Source organism: Bombina bombina, chromosome 6 (genome assembly GCF_027579735.1).
Source record: "Bombina bombina isolate aBomBom1 chromosome 6, aBomBom1.pri, whole genome shotgun sequence".
In the NCBI taxonomy this organism is placed as follows: Eukaryota; Metazoa; Chordata; class Amphibia; order Anura; family Bombinatoridae; genus Bombina; species Bombina bombina.
The window spans coordinates 854678862-854700916 of NC_069504.1; the positions used below are offsets into that span (position 1 = coordinate 854678862).

The window sequence follows — 22055 nt, forward strand, 5'->3', positions numbered from 1 at the left end:
AACAAAAGACAGGCCTTTTTTTTTAAAACTGTGATCTGAGTCTCAGTTAAAATATTGTCTGATAAGTTAATTATGTTTAATTCTTTTTGACTTGTTTCTTTTTGGGGAATGATTTCTGACTGAATTTCACTTGTTTTTTGTTTTTTGGTCTGTTTACCTCTGCCCCTTCGAGTTCTACGCCTAAAGGGATATCCCCAATGTTGTTATGTGGGGTAATTCTCCTGAGTAGAATAGATTTGGGTCTCCCTTCATCTTCAGAATTGTCACCGTCTGTGGTTTCACAGTCTTTGTCAGAATAATCTGATTCTATATTACTAGATTTAGTGTTCCATAAGTAAACAGATTTATTAGCATAATCAGTCAGGTCTCTGTCAATCTTTTTTTATTTTTTCTTTGCAATGTATTTAGCAAACCTCTCTACCTCTTCCTTGGTTTTAGCATAGGATTTCTGAAAATCTTCCTTGGATTCATATTGTTTAAGTTCACTGCCTATTTTGGTTATTTCCTCATTCAACTCACTCAGTTTATCCATTTCATGCTCTACCAGATATCCTATAAGTTTGAATGAGCATTCCGACAAGGCATCTTCCCATTTAGATTTAAGTGTGGGTTTAAGATCTTGGAATGTTGGAAACATTTTTAACCTTAGGCCCCTAGGTATAACTTGGTTCTCCTTGTAGAAATTAAACATTCCTATGTTCCATTGTCTTTTTATTTGGCGTTTGCGAATACGTTTTAAATTTTTAAGAGATAGTAACCATTCCCCTATTTGTACGTTATCAATTGTGTTTTTACTTTGTAAGTCAATTGTTAATTTTTTAATATCCTCAGACCATTGGAGCATTTTTGCCCCCAAATCAAAGCCTGCCATGAATGGTAAGTGGTGATAATAGAAATCACGTGCTCAAGAACTAAGGAAAAAATGTGGTTTACCCACCAAGTAACATCTATGAAGAAATAATTTAGTTCTGGCACTGTGAAAATAAAGTGATAGGAAAAAGGGATATAGTATTCCCTGGTGCTAACCCTTAATATTAATATTAATACTTAAATAAGGATAGCGGGGAGAGAGACTGGACAAGAAGGGGTTAATTAGCACTCATTCCTATTATTTGGAGTAAGTATGTTGAAATATTCAACTATTCAAAAGTGTGAAGTTAAGTTAAAACTTATTATTTATTTATTAAACCACTTTTAAAAAGAGTGTGATTAGAAATAACACTCTCACCATTACAAAAAAGCCCCACACTAACACTCCACACTCACACCAGTGGATATCACACTGCAATATACCCAGACAGTAAACACAGTTTCCACCACCCCCCTGTATTCCTGGCCAGTAACAGGATACGCTGGCTTCAGGTGACAGGGATGGCTTCTATTCTGTGTGCACACGTCCCTTGCAGTGGATTGATTATGGCGTGAGTACAAGATTAGAAAATGATTAAAAACATTTATGCTGAATTAAGCATACTGTAAAGGTAGGCACAAACGCGTTTCGGCCGAGTAGCGGCCTTTCTCAATGTGCAATCAGAATTTTGACAAGACGAGTGACTCGCTCGCAGCACCTTATAAGCCTATCCCCTATTTAGCCTGCCCAATCATAGCGTGCGTTTGAAGCACGCCCACCTTTCAGCGAATCCCAAGCGATTCAAAATAGCGTGCTCTGGGCAGGAAATCAGTGACCGATTGGTTGCTAGTGACTTCATACAGGCCCAATCAGAGATAACCTTTTTTTTATCTACGGTCAATGACAGGATGGCTATAACAAATACTGTGACTGCGATCACTGTAAATAATCCGATTCTATGCAGCAAAGGATGTAGAAAAGGGCAAACAAATCACCAGTGTCGCCAGGCATTTTCTGCATTGTCATGAAGGAAAAACTAACACTTTTAAGTTCTGGGGATTGGAAACAATACGCCCTGGAATACGTGGCAGGGATATGGAACAAGCCCTCTTGAAAAAAGAGGCTAGATGGATTTTTTATTTAAATGCTGTCATGCCCAATGGCATAAATGAGAATAATAATTTTTGGGCATTCCTCTGATTTTTTATTGCACATTTCATTTTTATTTCTTGTAAAGATATTGACTATAATTGATGATCATCATCAAACCGAATTCTAATGTGCACCCAGAGAATTTCCGTAGAGGACATTTAATGTGATCAATGTATTACTTTATAAACCTGCTTACTAAAATATAATAAAATAATGGACTTGTTATTCTATAAGTTTGGGATTCTTAAATGATCTCTGAACCATAGTGTGAAAGTTGGTATGCTTTTATACAGTAAAAACCGAATATATCCATTTTATTATAGAATATCAAGCATTTTATACCTCTTATGGACAAACCGCATTTAGCAATAATAAATTTAACAAATGCGCTACTGCTCCAAAACCTGACTTAATGGTACATTATGTACATAACACTTGCTCATCGCAATAATAACAATTGTACCTAAGCAATCATAAGCTCATGGAGCTACTATGGGTGCACATAGAATCGGATTATTTACAGTGATCGCAGTCACAGTATTTGTTATAGCCATCCTGTCATTGACCGTAGATAAAAAAAAGGTTATCTCTGATTGGGCCTGTATGAAGTCACTAGCAACCAATCGGTCACTGATTTCCTGCCCAGAGCACGCTATTTTGAATCGCTTGGGATTCGCTGAAAGGTGGGCGTGCTTCAAACGCACGCTATGATTGGGCAGGCTAAATAGGGGATAGGCTTATAAGGTGCTGCGAGCGAGTCACTCGTCTTGTCAAAATTCTGATTGCACATTGAGAAAGGCCGCTACTCGGCCAAAACGTGTTTGTGCCTACCTTTACAGTATGCTTAATTCAGCATAAATGTTTTTAATCATTTTCTAATCTTGTACTCACGCCATAATCAATCCACTGCAAGGGACGTGTGCACACAGAATAGAAGCCATCCCTGTCACCTGAAGCCAGCGTATCCTGTTACTGGCCAGGAATACAGGGGGGGGGGGTGGAAACTGTGTTTACTGTCTGGGTATATTGCAGTGTGATATCCACTGGTGTGAGTGTGGAGTGTTAGTGTGGGGCTTTTTTGTAATGGTGAGAGTGTTATTTCTAATCACACTCTTTTTAAAAGTGGTTTAATAAATAAATAATAAGTTTTAACTTAACTTCACACTTTTGAATAGTTGAATATTTCAACATACTTACTCCAAATAATAGGAATGAGTGCTAATTAACCCCTTCTTGTCCAGTCTCTCTCCCCTCTATCCTTATTTAGGGAAGGAGAATATCCCACAAGTAATGGATGAATCCGTGGACTGGATACACCTTACAAGAGAAATGAGCCAGAAATCCGATCTTTGTTACATTTTCTAAAAGTGCACCAAATGCCCTCAAAATAGAGGCCATTATAATTTTTTATAAAAAACAAATCTAGCATTTTTTTCTGATAAAAAAAACTGCACTAGGCATGTTTGGGGCTTTAAAGAGAAAACATGCAAAGAGAGATGTAAAGCTAAAACATATAGAGTCAGTCAGGAACAGAAGGTAGATGAGTCACCGTGAGTTGTAATGGGAAGGAAGACAGAAAGGGCATGTGGTTGCAAGCAAGGGGAATAACAGTAACTTAAGAAGGGCTAAGGTGTGAGAAAAGCTGATGGTTCGGGTAGGATAATGATACCTTCATGTTCTTCCACCAGTACTTGCGCTTGAGTTTCGCTGCACTTGTCTCAAACTGCGAGGCTCCGGCCTGCAGAGCGTCAGCACGGTCATCCAACTCGGATAATTTCGAATCCCTCAACAACACTTTGTCTACATTCACACGTACAATGTCCACTACCTGAAACAACAGGGAGAGCAGGGATTTACTTGCTGCTTTAACCAGAACTATTATACCCAGTCAGAAAACCAATATCAATCTACCGACCCATTACCCAAATCTTTCCCTCCAGCACCTCAGATAAACAGTTCCATTAGAAACTGCGGCCCTAAAATAAACTCCCCTTAAAGGGATATTAAATTATTTTATTTTCCATCTAAAAAGAGGGTATTTTAAAATGAATTACAGTTTTTGTTTTGCTTTTCTATTTTAAATTATAGTTCAAATGTTTAAAAACACAACTTTTTATGCTGGTAGAGGTATTTATCTGGCCACTAACAAAGTAGTGGAATTTGTCTTAGAGAATGCACAACTAGTAGTTTAGTAATCTGAGTCATGTTTACAGTATCACATTTAATATCTTAATCTTAATATTATTTTAATTTAATTTCACTTTAATATTAAATACCATAGATATCAACGATAGTCTTTAAAAATGATACATTTTATCCTTAATTACACTTTCCTATCTCAGTCTACTATAGTTCTCAAAGTCTTCCTTGAAACCAACTCTCTCTAACGGTTCTACCAAAATGTATGAAAACACTGCTTTATGTTTCTTTACAGTTTCCTTTATTTAGTGTGTATCTTAAATTGTCATAAGGTAGAGCTGACAATAAATAATTATCATCATATATCTTAATTTTGGAAATTGCTACAGAGTAAAATAAAAAAATGTAAATGCTTTGGATGTAATCTGAACCTGTATTTCAATATAGCAATGAACTTTATCTCCTGAGCTATCTAGGCACTTTATAAGTTTTAATTCTATAACGACATCTTCATATACAGAAACATACTTCCAACATAGATACAAGGTGAGCTATCTCTGGGCAACTGATCTTGTCTTTATAATGTCTGTCCTTAAAGGGACAGTATTCTATAATATTGTTTTTCCCTTAAATTGAAGGTGAATGAAAGCCCGTTTTTTAAAAAAAAATACTATTAAAAACAGGGGCACTTTCATTCATCAAAGTTTACAAAGCAGCCGTTTTGATTAAAAACTTACCTTTTTTTCTTTTTACAGCCAGTGCAGCTTCCCCCTCCTGAAAATCCTCTCTTCACACGTCAGCAATGACTAATCCGGCTTCCTCCAATCACGGCTTTCCCCCCAGGGTAGTCATTGCCTGAGGCCCTGCTGTGATTGGAGGAAGCCGGATTAGTCATTGCTGACGTGTGAAGAGAGGATTTCCAGGAGGGGGAAGCTGCTCTGGCTGTGAAAAGAAAAAAAGGTACGTTTTTAATCAAAATGGCTGATTTGTAAACTTTGATGAATGAACATTTCAGCAGAGGAAGCAAATTAAATAACATAAGTTAATTGGAAAGTTGTTTAAAATTGTATTCTCTATCTGAATCATGAAAGAAAAAAATTGTGTTTCATGTTCCTTTAAGGCCAAAAACTTTCAGGATAGGTGGGGATACCACAGGCTAAATAAACTATTTCAAATGCCAATATAAGTGTAATGGAAATACTTGTAAACAATTTAATACACTCCAGCAGGTAAAGTAGATCATTGGGAACAAATTAAAGAGGAGAACATTTTTGAGTAAACTGTCCCTTTAAATCATGCTCTACGTTTAAGACATTTAAGTTTCTAATACAGGGCTGTTGGAATTAAAAATTAAATACGAACAGCCATAAGAGAGGCACGTACGCATAAACGCTTAGCAGCATGGCGATCTATCTAAATGATTTGGCATTTGTCCTGTTGATCATCCCATGTAAAGGGGGTTCACGGCTAACAGTGTCTGTGATCAGTCATGTTCATCTTTTCAGTACTGTACTTTTATACCTAATGTCATATGTTGACAGTTTATAAATAATTGATAATAATAATAATAATAAATAACAAGCAGATCCATACCTTACCTCATCCACCTGTGCTTGAGTTTGCTGCAGCCTCCTGTTGCTGGTGAGATTAGGGGGAGCTCCATCTCCAGGGGCAGCAGGGGGACCGGTAGCTGGGGCAGACCTGGCAGGGGGGAAAAAAACAGAACAGGTTAGTATCAGAATAGCAGGAGGGGCTGTTACTATGGTGTAAAGAAAACAGACACAGTAATAACAGTAATCAATAGCTTTCTTTGCTATGTTTGTTTTCCCAGTGTGTTGTACATGCGATTTTAAATTGTGTTTATGTCATGGCGGGCTTTAGAAGTCTAGAGTGGGTGTGCAAGGCATGTGTGTGATTAATAGGGGGGGGGATTAAGTTTTAAATATAGCAGTAGAGTTTGCTATATATGCCCCTAATCAGGATAATCTGGCAATTTATATATATATATATACAGTTGCAAGAAAAAGTATGTGAACCCTTTGGAATGATATGGATTTCTGCACAAATTGGTCATAAAATGTGATCTGATCATCATCTAAGTCACAACAATAGACAATCACAGTCTGCTTAAACTAATAACACACAAAGAATGAAATGTTGCCATGTTTTTATTGAACACAACATGTAAACATTCACAGTGCAGGTGGAAAAAGTATGTGAACCCCTAGACTAATGACATCTCCAAGAGCTAATTGGAGTGAGATGTCAGCCAACTGGAGTCCAATCAATGAGATGAGATTGGAGGTGTTGGTTACAGCTGCCCTGCCCTATAAAAAACACACACCAGTTCTGGGTTTGCTTTTCACAAGAAGCATTGCCTGATGTGAATGATGCCTCGCACAAAAGAGCTCTCAGAAGACCTACGATTAAGAATTGTTGACTTGCATAAAGCTGGAAAGGGTTATAAAAGTATCTCCAAAAGCCTTGCTGTTCATCAGTCCATGGTAAGACAAATTGTCTATAAATAGAGAAAGTTCAGCACTGCTGCTACTCTCCCTAGAAGTGGCCGTCCTGTAAAGATGACTGCAAGAGCACAGTGCAGACTGCTCAATGATTTGAAGAAGAATCCTAGAGTGTCAGCTAAAGACTTACAAAAGTCACTGGCAAATGCTAACATCCCTGTTAGCGAAACTACAATACGTAAAATACTAAACAAGAATGGATTTCATGGGAGGATACCACAGAGGAAGCCACTGCTGTCCAAACAAAACATTGCTGCACATTTACAGTTTGCACAAGAGTACCTGGATGTTCCACAGCAGTACTGGCAAAATATTCTGTGGACAGATGAAACCAAAGTTGAGTTGTTTGGAAGAAACACACAACACTATATGTGGCGAAAAAGAGGCACAGCACACCCTCATCAAAACCTCATCCCAACTGTGAAGTATGGTTGTGGGGGCATCATGGTTTGGGGCTGCTTTGTTGCGTCAGGGCCTGGACGGATTGCTATCATCGAAGGAAAAATGAATTCCCAAGTTTATCAAGACATTTTGCAGGAGAACTTAAGGCCATCTGTCTACCAGCTGAAGCTCAACAGAAGATGGTTGTTGCAACAGGACAATGACCCAAAGCATAGAAGTAAATCAACAACAGAATGGCTTAAACAGAAGAAAATACGCCTTCTGAAATGGCCCAGTCAGAGTCCTGACCTCAACCTGATTGAGATGCTGTGGCATGACCTCAAGAAAGCGATTCACACCAGACATCCCAAGAATATTGCTGAACTGAAACAGTTCTGTAAAGAGGAATGGTCAAGAATTACTCCTGACCGTTGTGCACGTCTGATCTGCAACTACAGGAAACGTTTGGTTGAAGTTATTGCTGCCAAAGGAGGTTCAACCAGTTATTAAATCCAAGGGTTCACATACGTTTTCCACCTGCACTGTGAATGTTTACATGGTGTGTTCAATAAAAACATGGCAACATTTCATTCTTTGTGTGTTATTAGTTTAAGCAGACTGTGATTGTCTATTGTTGTGACTTAGATGATGATCAGATCACATTTTATGACCAATTTGTGCAGAAATGCATATCATTCCAAAGGGTTCACATACTTTTTCTTGCAACTGTATATATACTCGCACACAGCAATAGCTTATATAATCTGTAGGGTATAATTAGATCACATATTGTCTACCAACATGTCACATTCTTTGTTGCATGCTGAGGCTCAAGATTAAAGGGACAGTCTAGGCCAAAGTAAACTTTTATGATTCAGATAGAGCATGTAATTTTAAAAAATTTTCCAATTTACTTTTATCACCAATTTTGCTTTGTTCTCTTGGTATTCTTAGTTGAAAGCTTAACCTGGGAGGTTCATATGCTAATTTCTCAGACCTTGAAGACCACCTCTTTTCAGAATGCATTTTAACAGTTTTTCACCACTCAAGGGTGTTAGTTCACGTATTTCATATAGATACACTGTGCTCGTGCACGTGAAGTAATCTGGGAGCAGGCACTGATTGGTTAAACTGCAAGTCTGTCAAAAGAACTGAAATAAGGGGGCAGTCTGCAGAGGCTTAGATACAAGGTAATCACAGAGGTAAAAAGTGTATTAATATAACTGTGTTGGTTATGCAAAACTGGGGAATGGGCAATAAAGGGATTATCTATCTTTTAAAACAATAAAAATTCTGGTGTAGACTGTCCCTTTAACCAATACATATATGATATATATATATATATATATATATATATATATATATATATATATATATATATATTTATATATAGGCTGCATTGTAAAAAAATAGATCACAGCTATTTTTAATTACTATTTTTTATTTGTATCAAATGTACTTACTCCTACTTAAAGGGACAGCCAAGTATTTATGATTCAAAGAGGGCATGCAATTTTAAACAACTTTCCAATTTACTTTTACCACCAATTTTGCTTTGTTCTTGTTGAAAGCTAAACCTAGGAGGTTCATATGCTAATTTCTTAGACCTTGAAGGCCGCCTCTGCATTTGACAGTTTTTTACCACTAGAGGGCATTAGTTCATGTCTTTCATATATATAACATTGAGCTCATGCACGTGAATTTACCCAGGAGTGAGCACTGATTGGCTAAAATAAAAGTCTGTCAAAAGAACTGAAATAAGGGGGCAGTCTGCAGAGGCTTAGATACAAGGTAATCACAGAGGTAAAACGTGTATTATTATAACTGTGTTGGTTATGCAAAACTGGGGAATGGGTAATTAAGAGATTATCTTTTTTTTTTTTTTTTTTTTTAAACAACAAAAAATCTGGTGTTGACTGTCGATTTAAATCTAAAATTATTATGCTTTAATTATAATGTTAAAACTAACTCTACACACCCCACACCAGAGCTGATAATGCTCAATCAACCTAACAATTTGACTTGTAAAATAAGAAAACACCTATTCCAGATTCTACTCAATGCAGCCAACCAACTCATCCCCAAACATTGGAAAACTACACAAAGTCCCTCCCTCTCAGAATGGATAAACCTAGTAAATAAAAATTCAATGTTAGAACGGTTCCATTATTTTAAGCTAGGCCAATTAACCTTCTTTCACGATATACAATTTATCTGGGATTCTTTTCTACACAGAGTGAGTAATTCAAATAGCAAAAACCTGTCACGTTGCAACAATTATTAATCTTATACGACTTATTGAGTACTACAGTACATACACATAATTTCTCTTCTGTTTATGTTTCTTTTTGTTTTAATTGTGTTATTTGTTATTTGTTAAGTAGATTTCCTTGCTTAATATTAATGTTACATTGCTTGATTGTTGGTTTCAGGGGCTTCTAACTCTTGACTCATTCTGAGCGAGGCCTAATAATTATACGCCCCATTCCTGCCTCCTATTCTGTATGATAAAAGGTTTGTGTCCTTTACTCTTATGCTTACATCATCTATACCCATGGACATACCTAAGTCTTAGCTTTGATGAAAGGAACTTGTCCCATTAAGGGAAGCTCAAGGACATTATGGACACCTCGCATCAGCTGTACTTTTTATATATTATGTTGAACAAACCTGTACCAATGCTCATTGATTCTGTACTGTTGGAAATACTTTCAAATAAAAATAATATAACAAAAAAAAACTAGTTCTACACAATTGCAATATTTAGTGCACTGTGCATATTTATAAAGAACACATCTGTTATAGATGAATTTTAATGATTCAGATAGAACATACAATTTTAAACAACTTTCCAATTTACTTCTATTGTCAATTTTGCTTCATTCTCTTGGTTTCTCTTATTGAAAGAGCAGCAATGCACTACTGGGAGATACCTGAACACATCAGGTGAAACCAATAACAAGAAGCATAAATGTGCAGCCACCAATCAGCACCTAGCCCACAGCTTCTGAGCCTACCTAGGTATTCTTTTCAGCAAAAGATACCAAGACAGTGAAGCAAATTAGCTAATAGAAGTAAATTGGATAGTTGTTTAAAATCGTTTGCTATGAATCAAAAAAGAAAATGTTTTCCCTAGGCCTCCCTCAAATGGATCAAACGAACACAATGACTCTTCTTTCTCCTATTTCTCTTGAAGAGGTTACCTTGGCCATTAGAGGCCTCAAAACTGCGAGGTCACCGGGCCCAGATGGCTTTACGAGTCAATTTTATAAATCTTTTTCCCCCCAAATCTCCCTGATTCTCTGTAAGGTATTCAACGAAGTATTTAGCAAAGGAAGTTTCCGAAAGGAGTTCCTTGAGGCCTCCATTACCACTATACTAAAGGCAGGCAAGGACCCCCAGGATTGTGGAAGCTACCGTCCGATCTCTTTGCTTAACATCGATACTAAACTCTATGCAAAGATACTAGCAAACCGGCTTGCTCAGATCACTCCCACTTTGATACACCTGGATCAAGTGGGTTTTATCCCCCGAAGAGAAGGTCCTGACGCCACACGACGAATCTTAGATATACTGCTGGAAAGTGCTAAGAGTGACACCCCCACGTTAGCCCTGTCATTGGATGCTGAGAAAGCCTTTGACAGGGTGAGGTGGGAGTACTTATGGGAGACTCTGCGCGCCTTCGGAATTCCTGAAAAATGTATTATCGCGGTCCAGGCTCTATACTCTAGTCCATCTGCCAGGGTTAAGGGAATTGGCTTTCAATCAAATAGCTTTGATATTACCAATGGGACGCGACAGGGTTGCCCCCTCTCCCCGCTCCTGTTCGCCTTCTCCATCGAGCCGCTAGCCCAAGCCATACGAACAGACCCGAATATCTCCGGCTTTCCTGTTGGCTCCCGTTCACATACCATTTCTTTATATGCGGATGATGTAACTCTCTTGCTTACTGATCCAATTAGGTCGCTTCCTGCTGTTTTCAAACTCATCTCTAAGTTCAGAACCCTAAGTTATTATAAATTAAACCTGGCCAAAACCGAAGCTTTATACATTAATGCTACGCCTCAGGATCTTATCACTCTACGTGAAAGATATAGGTTCCAGTGGTCTCCCCACACCTTAAAATTACTAGGTGTCCACCTCTCCTCAAGTGTCTCAACTGTTATTCTTAAGAACTTTACAGAGAGACTTCCGGATTGGAAAAAACTATTAGATTCTTGGGAATTTCGGGATATCTCCTGGACGGGCAGGATTGCAGCCATCAAAATGTCTTATATTCCAAAACTCATTTACCTATTCCGTACCATCCCACTCAACCTGCCCCGTCCACTTCTGAATAAGCTTCAGAGCCTTATTACCAGCTATGTCTGGAAAGGCAAGAAACCTCGAACATCGAGACAAACACTTCAAAGACCCAGTGACAGAGGTGGCCTGGGTATGCCTAATATCATTCTTTATTATCAAGCGGCACGCTTAACCCATCTGATCGAATGGGGTTGTACAGATAGCCCTGCCCTATGGAGGGATGTTGAACAGTCTCTTCTCCCTTCAGGAGTGAGATTAACAGACCTCCCCTGGATTCCCTCTCATTATTGGGGAAATCTTGTCACCACACACCAGGTGATTTTAGATACCCTTAAGTTCTGGGATCAGGCAAGACACTTGAATTCGGTGGCTCCCCACCCTTCCCCGTGTCAAACTATAACTAGTGTTCTTTTTTGCTTACCTGACACTCATGTCCATTCCTGGTCCTCCCTTGGAGCTAACCGTGTTATGGATCTCTATGATAATTCTGGTGGTTTATCTCATGTATCGATTTGTAATAAATTCCGGATTCCAGCTCAGTTACAATTTGAGGCCTTTCGACTCTCTTCCATAGTCAAATCATGGGGATTCCCCAGAGAACACATCAGAACGGATACAAAATGGGAACAGCGTTGGTCCCTACCTCACAAGGTTAAAGGAATCTTATCGTTCCACTATGAGATATTACTAGACCCCTCCTCTCAACCAAAAGTCTCACAATTTATAGCTTGGGAAACCGAACTCAACTTCACAGCTGATGCTGACTCCTGGTACAGAGAACTTAAGTCCACTAGAAGATTATTACATTGCACTTCCCTATGGGAACTCCATTACAAACTCACGGTGCGTTGGCACCTAGTCCCAGTAACCCTTCATAGGATTTATAACTCTCACTCTCCTGCTTGTTGGAGAGGCTGTGGACAACTTGGAACTCAGGCACATATCTGGTGGTATTGCCCCAAAATCTCCTCTGTTTGGCTCTGGGTAACTAACCTACTACAATCCCTAGGCATAATATTTCAACTTAGTCCCCAAATTGGCTTGCTCCACCTCAACTTCCCAGCCCTCTCCCCTACACATAAAGCCTTGTCCATCTATATACTAATGGCTACTAAGTTAGAAATTGCTAAAGCATGGAAACAACTTTCTCCTCCTAACACTTCACAGATTATAGCTACAGTCAACTACTTATCGAAAATGGAAGCCTATTCCCATTCATCCCTAGATAAACTAGATTTTTACCATGCAACTTGGGCTCCCTGGTGGGAAAAATTCTCCTACTAACCAAGCCTAACAGTAATTAGACCCTACTCGATTCTTTCTGAGACAATATACCCCTAATGTAACATTTAACTAACACTCTCTCACTTTATATCTCTATCCGTCTCTCTACTTTCTGACTTAATATTTTACTTACTTATTTATCTATTTATTCAGTTATTTTCCACTGGTGCTATCTCTCTCTTTCGTTTCTATTTCTCCATTCCATACTCCACTACCCTATTTGAGACTACCCTATGAGAGCATATATCCCCACTTATCTTTACAATTATTGTAATGCCTGCTATTAATATAAAACTGAGGAAACGGTTATTCGAAATATCATGCAACCTTGGAATATTCTTATATTGATACTTTTTGACTCCACATTGGTTGGTATCACTATCACCTTTTGTCTGTATCATGGAAAATGTCACATTTGTATGGTATCCTTGTATTTTGTGTTTTTCCTCAAATAAAAATTTATTTAAAAAAAAAAAAAAAAAAAAGAAAATGTTTTGGTTTCATGTCCCTTTAAGTAATAATTGGAATGAGAACTTTGTATATCCTTGCTGAATACTACTTACATGTATTTCTTTTAAATTGCATAATTGACGCAATGTAATGTCACCAATGGCAAGGCTAATAAATGCAGACTTTGCTGGATCAAGTTTTATGTTACTATTATTCTTATTCATATATCTGTGTGAGGTTTCAGAGATAAGCCCCAGCGATTATAAAGGGTAAGATGCCCTTTATAATCTAACATTGCTATAATTAAAGTGGTAGTAAAGTATGCCACAAATCTTTAAAATATAATGGGACTTTCATTCATGAATTTATATCTAATTATTTAATTATTAGTGAATACCTTTTAAAATAAAATAAAAAATTTCACCGTTCCTCCACCTGGCTTTTTTCTCTCATTTTTTTTATGTGACGTTTTCGCATCAACCAATTAAAATGCGGGTCAGCAGGCGCCTTTTGAAGACAGCAACACGCTCATGCGATCTAGATTTTGGACATCGGCAAATTGTAATTAGCATAACACTTTATGCTAATTTTATTGTAGAGCGCATGCGATCAAGGTTTTGGATATGCTGATTTTAATTGGTTAATGCGAAAATGTCACATAAAAAAAAAATGAGAGAAAAAAGCCGGGCGGAACGGCGGAAAAATGTAATCATTTTAAAAGGTATAAACTAATAATTAGATATAACTTGATAAATGAAAGTCCCATTATATTTTAAAGATAAATCGAATGCAGCTTTCTATATCGGCATACTTTACCATCACTTTAAGCCGTTTCCATTAATTTTTTCTTTTGAAAATCTAAAAACTGACCATACAGTAGTGTATTACAGTGCAAGAGTGACAACATTTAGTCCTTATGGGTCACTAAAGGGGTCATTATGCTTGAGTGCAGGTGAATTAATTGTGTACTTTATGTGCAGAGAGATAATTAATCTATTGTCAGTCAGTGGCACCGAAGCACAACATTATGAGTGGTAGCGCAAACGTTTGTGCGCAAGAGATATTGAGGCCTATCTATCAAGCTGTCAACCTAAAATACGCCGGAACTCCAGACCGGCAAATGTTGAAATTCGTGATGTAACATACGAACCGGCGATCTCAATCCAATGCAGTTATCAGTTATCAAACTTTTAACAGGTACGCTCGCGGCTATTCGGACGCATCGTACCTGGATTTCAATCCGCCACCTTGGAGGACGCGGATGCCATAGAAATCAATGGGAGTCTGAAATTTTAATTTAAAGTTAGCGGGTTGTTAGGTTTAGGTGTTAATAGCTTAATTTAGTTTATGGTGATGTGGGGGGCTGACGGTTTAGGGGTTAATAGGTTTAGTTAGTGGTGGTGATGTGGGAGGCCAGAGGTTTGGCGGTTAATACGTTTATTTAGTGGCGGCGGTGTCGGGGAGCGGCGGAATAGGGGTTAATAACTTTATTTAGGTTGCGGCGGTGTCGGGGAGCGGTGGGATAGGGGTTAAACATTTTAGTATAGTGGCAGCGTTTAGTGACAGGGTATAAATAAAGTTGGGAAAAAGCCAAATAGACGCATACTTGGTGCGCGTCTTTTTGCCGGTGTTCTGGTAAGAGGGCGAACTTTGTAAAAGAGTGAACGATGTCACTTCCAGTTACATTTAATCAGCTGTTGCACACAGTTTGTACCTAATGCGCATGCGTGCCAGTGTCATCACATACCTGGCCGCATACGTCACTGCTAAAATATTTATTGCTGTGAAATTCAGGAACCCTTTATAGAGCGCATGCATGTGATTTTGTATCACAAATGATGCGCTCATGGAAATCTGTTTATTAGGCTCCTCTGCAATATTCGGAACTCCGCCCCCACTGCAAGTACGTCTCCCATTACTACTACTACTGTAAAACTGAGTCTCCGTGCATGAGAAACAGCCCCCCCACCACCACTCGGCTATAGCCACTGCTTCTGATGATCAAATGCAGCTTTTCACAGGCTCCGTTCAATGTCATTATCTTATGAAAGATTATGAAAGATAATGACATTGAACGGAGCCTGTGAAAAGCTTCATTGGATCATCAGAAGCAATGGCTATAGCCGAGTGGTGGTGGGGGGGGGGTTGTTTCTCATGCAGAACAAGGAGACTCAGCTTTACAGTAGTAGTAGTAATGGCAGTACTTGCAGTGGGGGCGGAGTTCCGAATATTGCCGAGGAGCCTAATAAACAGATTTCCATGAGCGCACCATTTGTGATACAAAATCACACGCATGCGCTCTATAAAGGGTTCCTGAATTTCACAGCAATAAATATTTTAGCAGTGACGTATGCGGCCAGGTATGTGATGACGCTGGCACGCATGCGCATTAGGTCCAAAATGAAACGTCACAGGAAGTGAAATGGTTCGCTCTTTTAAAAAGTTCGCCCTCTTACCAGAACACCAGCTTTTTTCAAATATAAGGAGAGCTGCCGCGATATTAGGCGATGTTAGGCGAGCGTATTGATGCTGGCGAATGCAACATAGTTGACAGCTTGATACAAATCCCCCAATGGGTTTTCGCCTTCATTTGCACGCAAGTTAAATTGTGATTATATTACAAGTTGAAAAAAACGCGATTGCTTGAGCACAATTTAACGCTCGTCGGGTTAGCACGTCCTCAGAGTTGTGATTATCTGTTTCGCAAAACAAAAAAGTGTCACAAAACACATCAATAATACATTACACAATACAGTTACACTCATAATAACACCAGCTAATAAAAAAATTAAAAAAACAGAATTTATGATTACCTGATAAATTTCTTTCTCCTACGGTGTATCCGGTCCACGGCTTCATCCTTACTTGTGGGATATTCTCAATCCCTACAGGAAGTGGCAAAGAGAGCACACAGCAAAGCTGTCCATATAGCTCCCCTCAGGCTCCGCCCCCCCAGTCATTCGACCGACGGTTAGGAGAAAAAGGAGAACCATAGGGTGCAGTGGTGACTGAAGTTTATAAAAATAAATTGAAACCTGACCAAAATGCCAGGGTGGGCCGTGGACCGGATACACCGTAGGAGAAAGAAATTTATCAGGTAAACATAAATTCTGTTTTCTCCTACATTGGTGTATCCGGTCCACGGCTTCATCCTTACTTGTGGGAACCAATACCAAAGCTTTAGGACACGGATGAAGGGAGGGAACAAGTCAGGTAACCTAAACGGAAGGCACCACTGCTTGCAAAACCTTTTTCCCAAAAATAGCCTCCGAAGAAGCAAAAGTATCGAATTTTTAAAATTTGGCAAATGTATGCAGTGAAGACCAAGTCGCTGCCTTACAGATCTGTTCAACAGAAGCCTCATTCTTGAAAGCCCAAGTGGAAGCCACAGCTCTAGTAGAGTGAGCTGTAATTTGTTCAGGAGGCTGCCTTCCAGCAGTCTCATAAGCCAACCGGATGATGCTTTTCAGCCAGAAAGACAGAGAGGTCGCAGTCGCCTTTTGACCTCTCCTCTTACCAGAATAGACGACAAACAAGGACGAAGTTTGTCTGAAATCTTTAGTTGCTTTTAGGTAAAACTTCAAAGCACGAACCACATCGAGATTGTGTAACAGACGTTCCTTGTTAGAAGCTGGGTTAGGACACAGAGAAGGAACAACTATTTCCTGGTTAATATTCTTATTGGAAACCACTTTTGGAAGAAAACCAGGTTTGGTACGTAAAACGACCTTATCTGTATGAAACACCAGATAGGGTGAATTACACTGCAAAGCAGACCATTCAGAAACTCTTCTAGCGGAAGAGATAGCAACCAAAAACAAAACTTTCCAAGATAGTAACTTAATATCTATGGAATGTAGAGGTTCAAACGGAACCCCCTGAAGAACTGAAAGAACTAGATTTAGACTCCATGGAAGAGCCACAGGTCTGTAGACAGGCTTGATTCTGACTAAAGCCTGCACAAACTCCTGAACATCTGGCATTGCTGCCAGACGTTTGTGTAACAAAACAGACAGAGCTGATATCTGTCCTTTTAAGGAACTAGCTGACAAACCTTTCTCCAATCCTTCTTGGAGAAAAGCTAAAATCCTTGGAATCCTAATCTTACTCCATGAGTAACCCTTGGATTCGCACCAACAAAGATATTTCCGCCATATCTTATGGTAAATTTTCCTAGTGACAGGCTTTCTAGCCTGAATCAGGGTATCTATAACTGAATCCGAAAACCCACGCTTAGCAGAGAGACTAGGTTTGGATGTACGAATGGACCTTGAATTAGAAGGTCCTGCCTCAAAGGTAGCTTCCATGGTGGAACCGATGACATATTCACCAGGTCTGCATACCAGGTCCTGCGTGGCCACGCAGGAGCTATCAGAATTACCGAAGCCTTCTCCTGTTTGATCCTGGCTACTAGCCGTGGGAGAAGAGGAAACGGTGGAAAGACATAAGATAGATTGAACGACCAAGGCGCTGCTAAGGCATCTACCAGTGTCGCCTTGGGATCCCTGGACCTGGACCCGTAACATGGAACTTTTGAGTTCTGACGTGACGCCATCAGATCCAGATCCGGAATGCCCCATAGTTGAGTAAACTGGGCAAAAACCTCCGGGTGAAGTTCCCACTCCCCCGGATGGAAAGTCTGACGACTCAGATAATCCGCTTCCCAGTTGTCCACTCCTGGGATGTGAATTGCTGATAGATGGCAGGAGCGATCCTCTGCCCATTTGATGATCTTGGATACCTCTCTCATCGCCAGGGAACTCTTCGTTCCCCCCTGATGATTGATGTACGCTACAGTCGTCATGTTGTCTGACTGAAATCTGATGAATCTGGCCTCCGCTAGTTGAGGCCCGCTAGTTGAGGCCATGCCTGGAGCGCATTGAATATCGCTCTCAATTCCAATATGTTTATCGGGAGAAGAGATTCTTCCCGAGACCATAGACCCTGAGCCTTCAGGGACTGCCAGACCGCGCCCCAGCCCAAAAGACTGGCGTCGGTCGTGACGATGATCCACTCCGGTCTGCGGAAACTCATTCCCTGAGACAGGTGATCTAGAGATAGCCACCAGAGGAGTGAGTCTCTGGTTTTCTGGTCCATTTGAATCTGGGGAGACAAGTGCATAATCCCCATTCCACTGTTTGAGCATGCACAGTTGCAATGGTCTTAAATGAATTCGAGCAAAAGGAACCACGTCCATTGCCGCAACCATTAGTCCTATTACCTCCATGCACTGAGCTATGGAGGGCTGAGGAATGGATTGAAGAACTCGGCAAGCGTTCAGAAGCTTTAACTTCCTGACCTCTGTCAGAAAGATCTTCATTTCTACGGAGTCTATTATTGTTCCCAGAAAGGGAACCCTTGTGGACGGGGACAGGGAACTTTTTTCTATGTTCACCTTCCACCCGTGTGATCTGAGAAAGGCTAAAACAATGTCTGTATGAGCCCTTGCTTTGGGAAGGGACGACGCTTGTATTAGAATGTCGTCTAGGTAAGGTGCTACCGCAATGCCCCTCGGCCTTAGCACCGCTAGAAGGGACCCTAGCACCTTTGTGAAAATTCTGTGAGCAGTGGCTAAACCGAACGGAAGAGCCACGAACTGGTAATGTTTGTCCAGAAAGGCGAACCTCAGGAACTGATGGTGATCTTTGTGGATAGGAATATGCAGGTACACATCCTTTAAGTCCACGGTAGTCATGTATTGACCCTCCTGGATCGTTGGTAAAATTGTCCGAATGGTTTCCATTTTGAATGATGGAACTCTGAGGAATTTGTTTAGAATTTTTAAGTCCAGAATTGGCCTGAAAGTTCCTTCTTTTTTGAGAACTACAAACATGTTTGAGTAAAAACCCAGTCCTTGTTCCGCTGTTGAAACTGGGTGTATCACTCCCATCTTTAATAGGTCTTCTACGCAACGTAAGAATGCCTGTCTCTTTATCTGGTCTAAAGATAAGCAAGACATGTGGAACCTTCCCCTTGGAGGAAGGTCCTTGAACTCTAGAAGATACCCCTGAGAAACAATTTCTAGTGCCCAGGGGTCCGGAACATCTCTTGCCCAAGCCTGAGCAAAGAGAGAAAGTCTGCCCCTACTAGATCCGGTCCCGGATCGGGGGCTACCACTTCATGCTGTCTTGGTAGCAGCAGCAGGCTTCTTGGCCTGTTTGCCCTTGTTCCAGCCTTGCAATGGCTTCCATGCTGGTTTGGGCTGGGATGCGTTACCCTCTTGCCTAGTGGCTGTAGAGGTGGAAGTCGGTCCGTTCCTGAAATTGCGAAAGGAACGAAAATTAGACTTATTTTTAGCCTTGAAAGGTCTATCCTGTGGAAGGGCATGGCCCTTTCCCCCAGTGATATCTGAAATAATTTCCTTCAACTCTGGCCCAAATAGGGTCTTACCCTTGAAAGGAATATTAAGTAATTTTGTTTTGGACGACACATCCGCCAACCAAGACTTTAACCAAAGCGCTCTGCGCGCCACAATTGCAAAACCAGAATTCAGCTAACTGGAAAGCGGCGTCTGTAATGAAAGAATTAGCCAACTTCAGGGCGTGAATTCTGTCCATGACTTCATCATAAGAAGTCTCCTTTTGGAGCGAGTTTTCTAGTTCCTCAAACCAAAAAGCCGCTGCAGTGGTTACAGGAATAATGCAAGAAATTGGTTGAAGAAGAAAACCCTGTTGAACAAAGATTTTCTTAAGTAAACCTTCTAATTTTTTATCCATAGGATCTTTGAAAGCGCAACTGTCTTCTATTGGTATAGTCGTGCGCTTAGCTAGCGTTGAAACTGCCCCCTCTACCTTAGGGACCGTCTGCCATGCGTCCCTTCTAGGGTCAACAATTGGGAACATTTTCTTAAATATAGGAGGGGGAACAAAGGGTACACCTGGCTTCTCCCACTCCTTAGTCACGATATCCGCCACCCTCTTAGGTATCGGAAATGCATCAGTGTGTACTGGGACCTCTAAGAATTTGTCCATTTTACACAATTTTTCAGGGATCACCAAAGGATCACAATCATCAAGTGTAGCTAGGACCTCATTAAGTAGGGCGCGGAGGTGTTCTAGCTTAAATTTAAATGCTATGGCATCAGGCTCTGCCTGCTGAGAAACTTTCCCTGTGTCAGAAATTTCTCCCTCATACAGGCCCTCCCTCACCGCCAAGTCAGATTGATGTGAGGGCACTACAGATAAATTATCCTCTGCGTCAGCTTGCTCATTTTCTGTGTTTAAAACTGAGCAATCACGCTTCCTAGGAAAAGCTGGCAGTTTGGATAAAAAATGCTGAGAGAGAATTATCCATTACTGCCGCTAACTGTTGCATAGTAATCGCAATTGGTGCGTTAGATGTACTGGGCATCGCTTGCGCGGGCATAGCTGGTGTTGACACAGAAGGGGAGGATAGCGAGCTATCTTCACACCCTTCAGCTAAAGAATCATCTTGGGCTATATCTTTAAGTGTAATTGTACGGTCCTTAAGCTGTTTGGACGCTATAGCACATTTCACACATAAATTTAATGGGGGAACCACCTTGGCCTTTGAACATAGAGAACATAGGCTATCTGAAGGTTCAGACATGTTTAACAGACTTAAAAGTAACTTCAATGCAATAAAATTTATTTTTGACAAAAACGTTACTGTCTCTTTAAATAATAAAAGTGCACACTTTATTACTGAAACATCAAAAAACCATCAAAAACACATCCGATTTTTATGAAATTTTCACCACAGTGTCATAATGCTTTGAAAACAGAATTTATGTTTACCTGATAAATTACTTTCTCCAACGGTGTGTCCGGTCCACGGCGTCATCCTTACTTGTGGGATATTCTCTTCCCCAACAGGAAATGGCAAAGAGCCCAGCAAAGCTGGTCACATGATCCCTCCTAGGCTCCGCCTACCCCAGTCATTCGACCGACGTTAAGGAGGAATATTTGCATAGGAGAAACCATATGTTACCGTGGTGACTGTAGTTAAAGAAAATAAATTATCAGACCTGATTAAAAAAAACCAGGGCGGGCCGTGGACCGGACACACCGTTGGAGAAAGTAATTTATCAGGTAAACATAAATTCTGTTTTCTCCAACATAGGTGTGTCCGGTCCACGGCGTCATCCTTACTTGTGGGAACCAATACCAAAGCTTTAGGACACGGATGAAGGGAGGGAGCAAATCAGGTCACCTAAATGGAAGGCACCACGGCTTGCAAAACCTTTCTCCCAAAAATAGCCTCAGAAGAAGCAAAAGTATCAAATTTGTAAAATTTAGAAAAAGTGTGCAGTGAAGACCAAGTCGCTGCCTTACATATCTGATCAACAGAAGCCTCGTTCTTGAAGACCCATGTGGAAGCCACAGCCCTAGTGGAGTGAGCTGTGATTCTTTCAGGAGGCTGCCGTCCGGCAGTCTCATAAGCCAATCGGATAATGCTTTTAATCCAGAAGGAGAGAGAGGTAGAAGTTGCTTTTTGACCTCTCCGTTTACCAGAATAAACAACAAACAAAGACAAAGTTTGTCTGAAATCCTTAGTAGCTGCTAAGTAAAATTTGAGAGCACGAACTACATCCAAGTTGTGCAACAAACGTTCCTTCTTTGAAACTGGATTAGGACACAAAGAAGGCACAACTATCTCCTGGTTAATGTTTTTGTTAGAAACAACTTTTGGAAGAAAACCAGGTTTAGTACGCAAAAACCACCTTATCTGCATGGAACACCAGATAAGGAGAAGAACACTGCAGAGCAGATAATTCTGAAACTCTTCTAGCAGAAGAAATTGCAACCAAAAACAAAACTTTCCAAGATAATAACTTAATATCAACGGAATGTAAGGGTTCAAACGGAACCCCCTGAAGAACTGAAAGAACTAGGTTGAGACTCCAAGGAGGAGTCAAAATTTTGTAAACAGGCTTGATTCTAACCAGAGCCTGAACAAAGGCTAGAACATCTGGCACAGCTGCCAGCTTTTTGTGAAGTAACACAGACAAG

General features: G+C 40.2%; 1 protein-coding gene across 1 annotated transcript in view; it reads right to left on the reverse strand.

The window, feature by feature from the left end:
• The window catches only part of LOC128663779 (vesicle-associated membrane protein 2), a 151184-nt gene that overhangs the window by 23315 nt on the left and 105814 nt on the right, over window positions 1-22055 (reverse strand). The window contains exons 2-3 of the mRNA XM_053718278.1: window positions 5740-5842; window positions 3672-3830 (exon numbers count right to left, since the gene is read on the reverse strand). Of these exons, the coding sequence (XP_053574253.1) occupies window positions 3672-3830; window positions 5740-5842 (262 nt within the window). The remainder of the gene's footprint in view (window positions 1-3671; window positions 3831-5739; window positions 5843-22055) is intronic.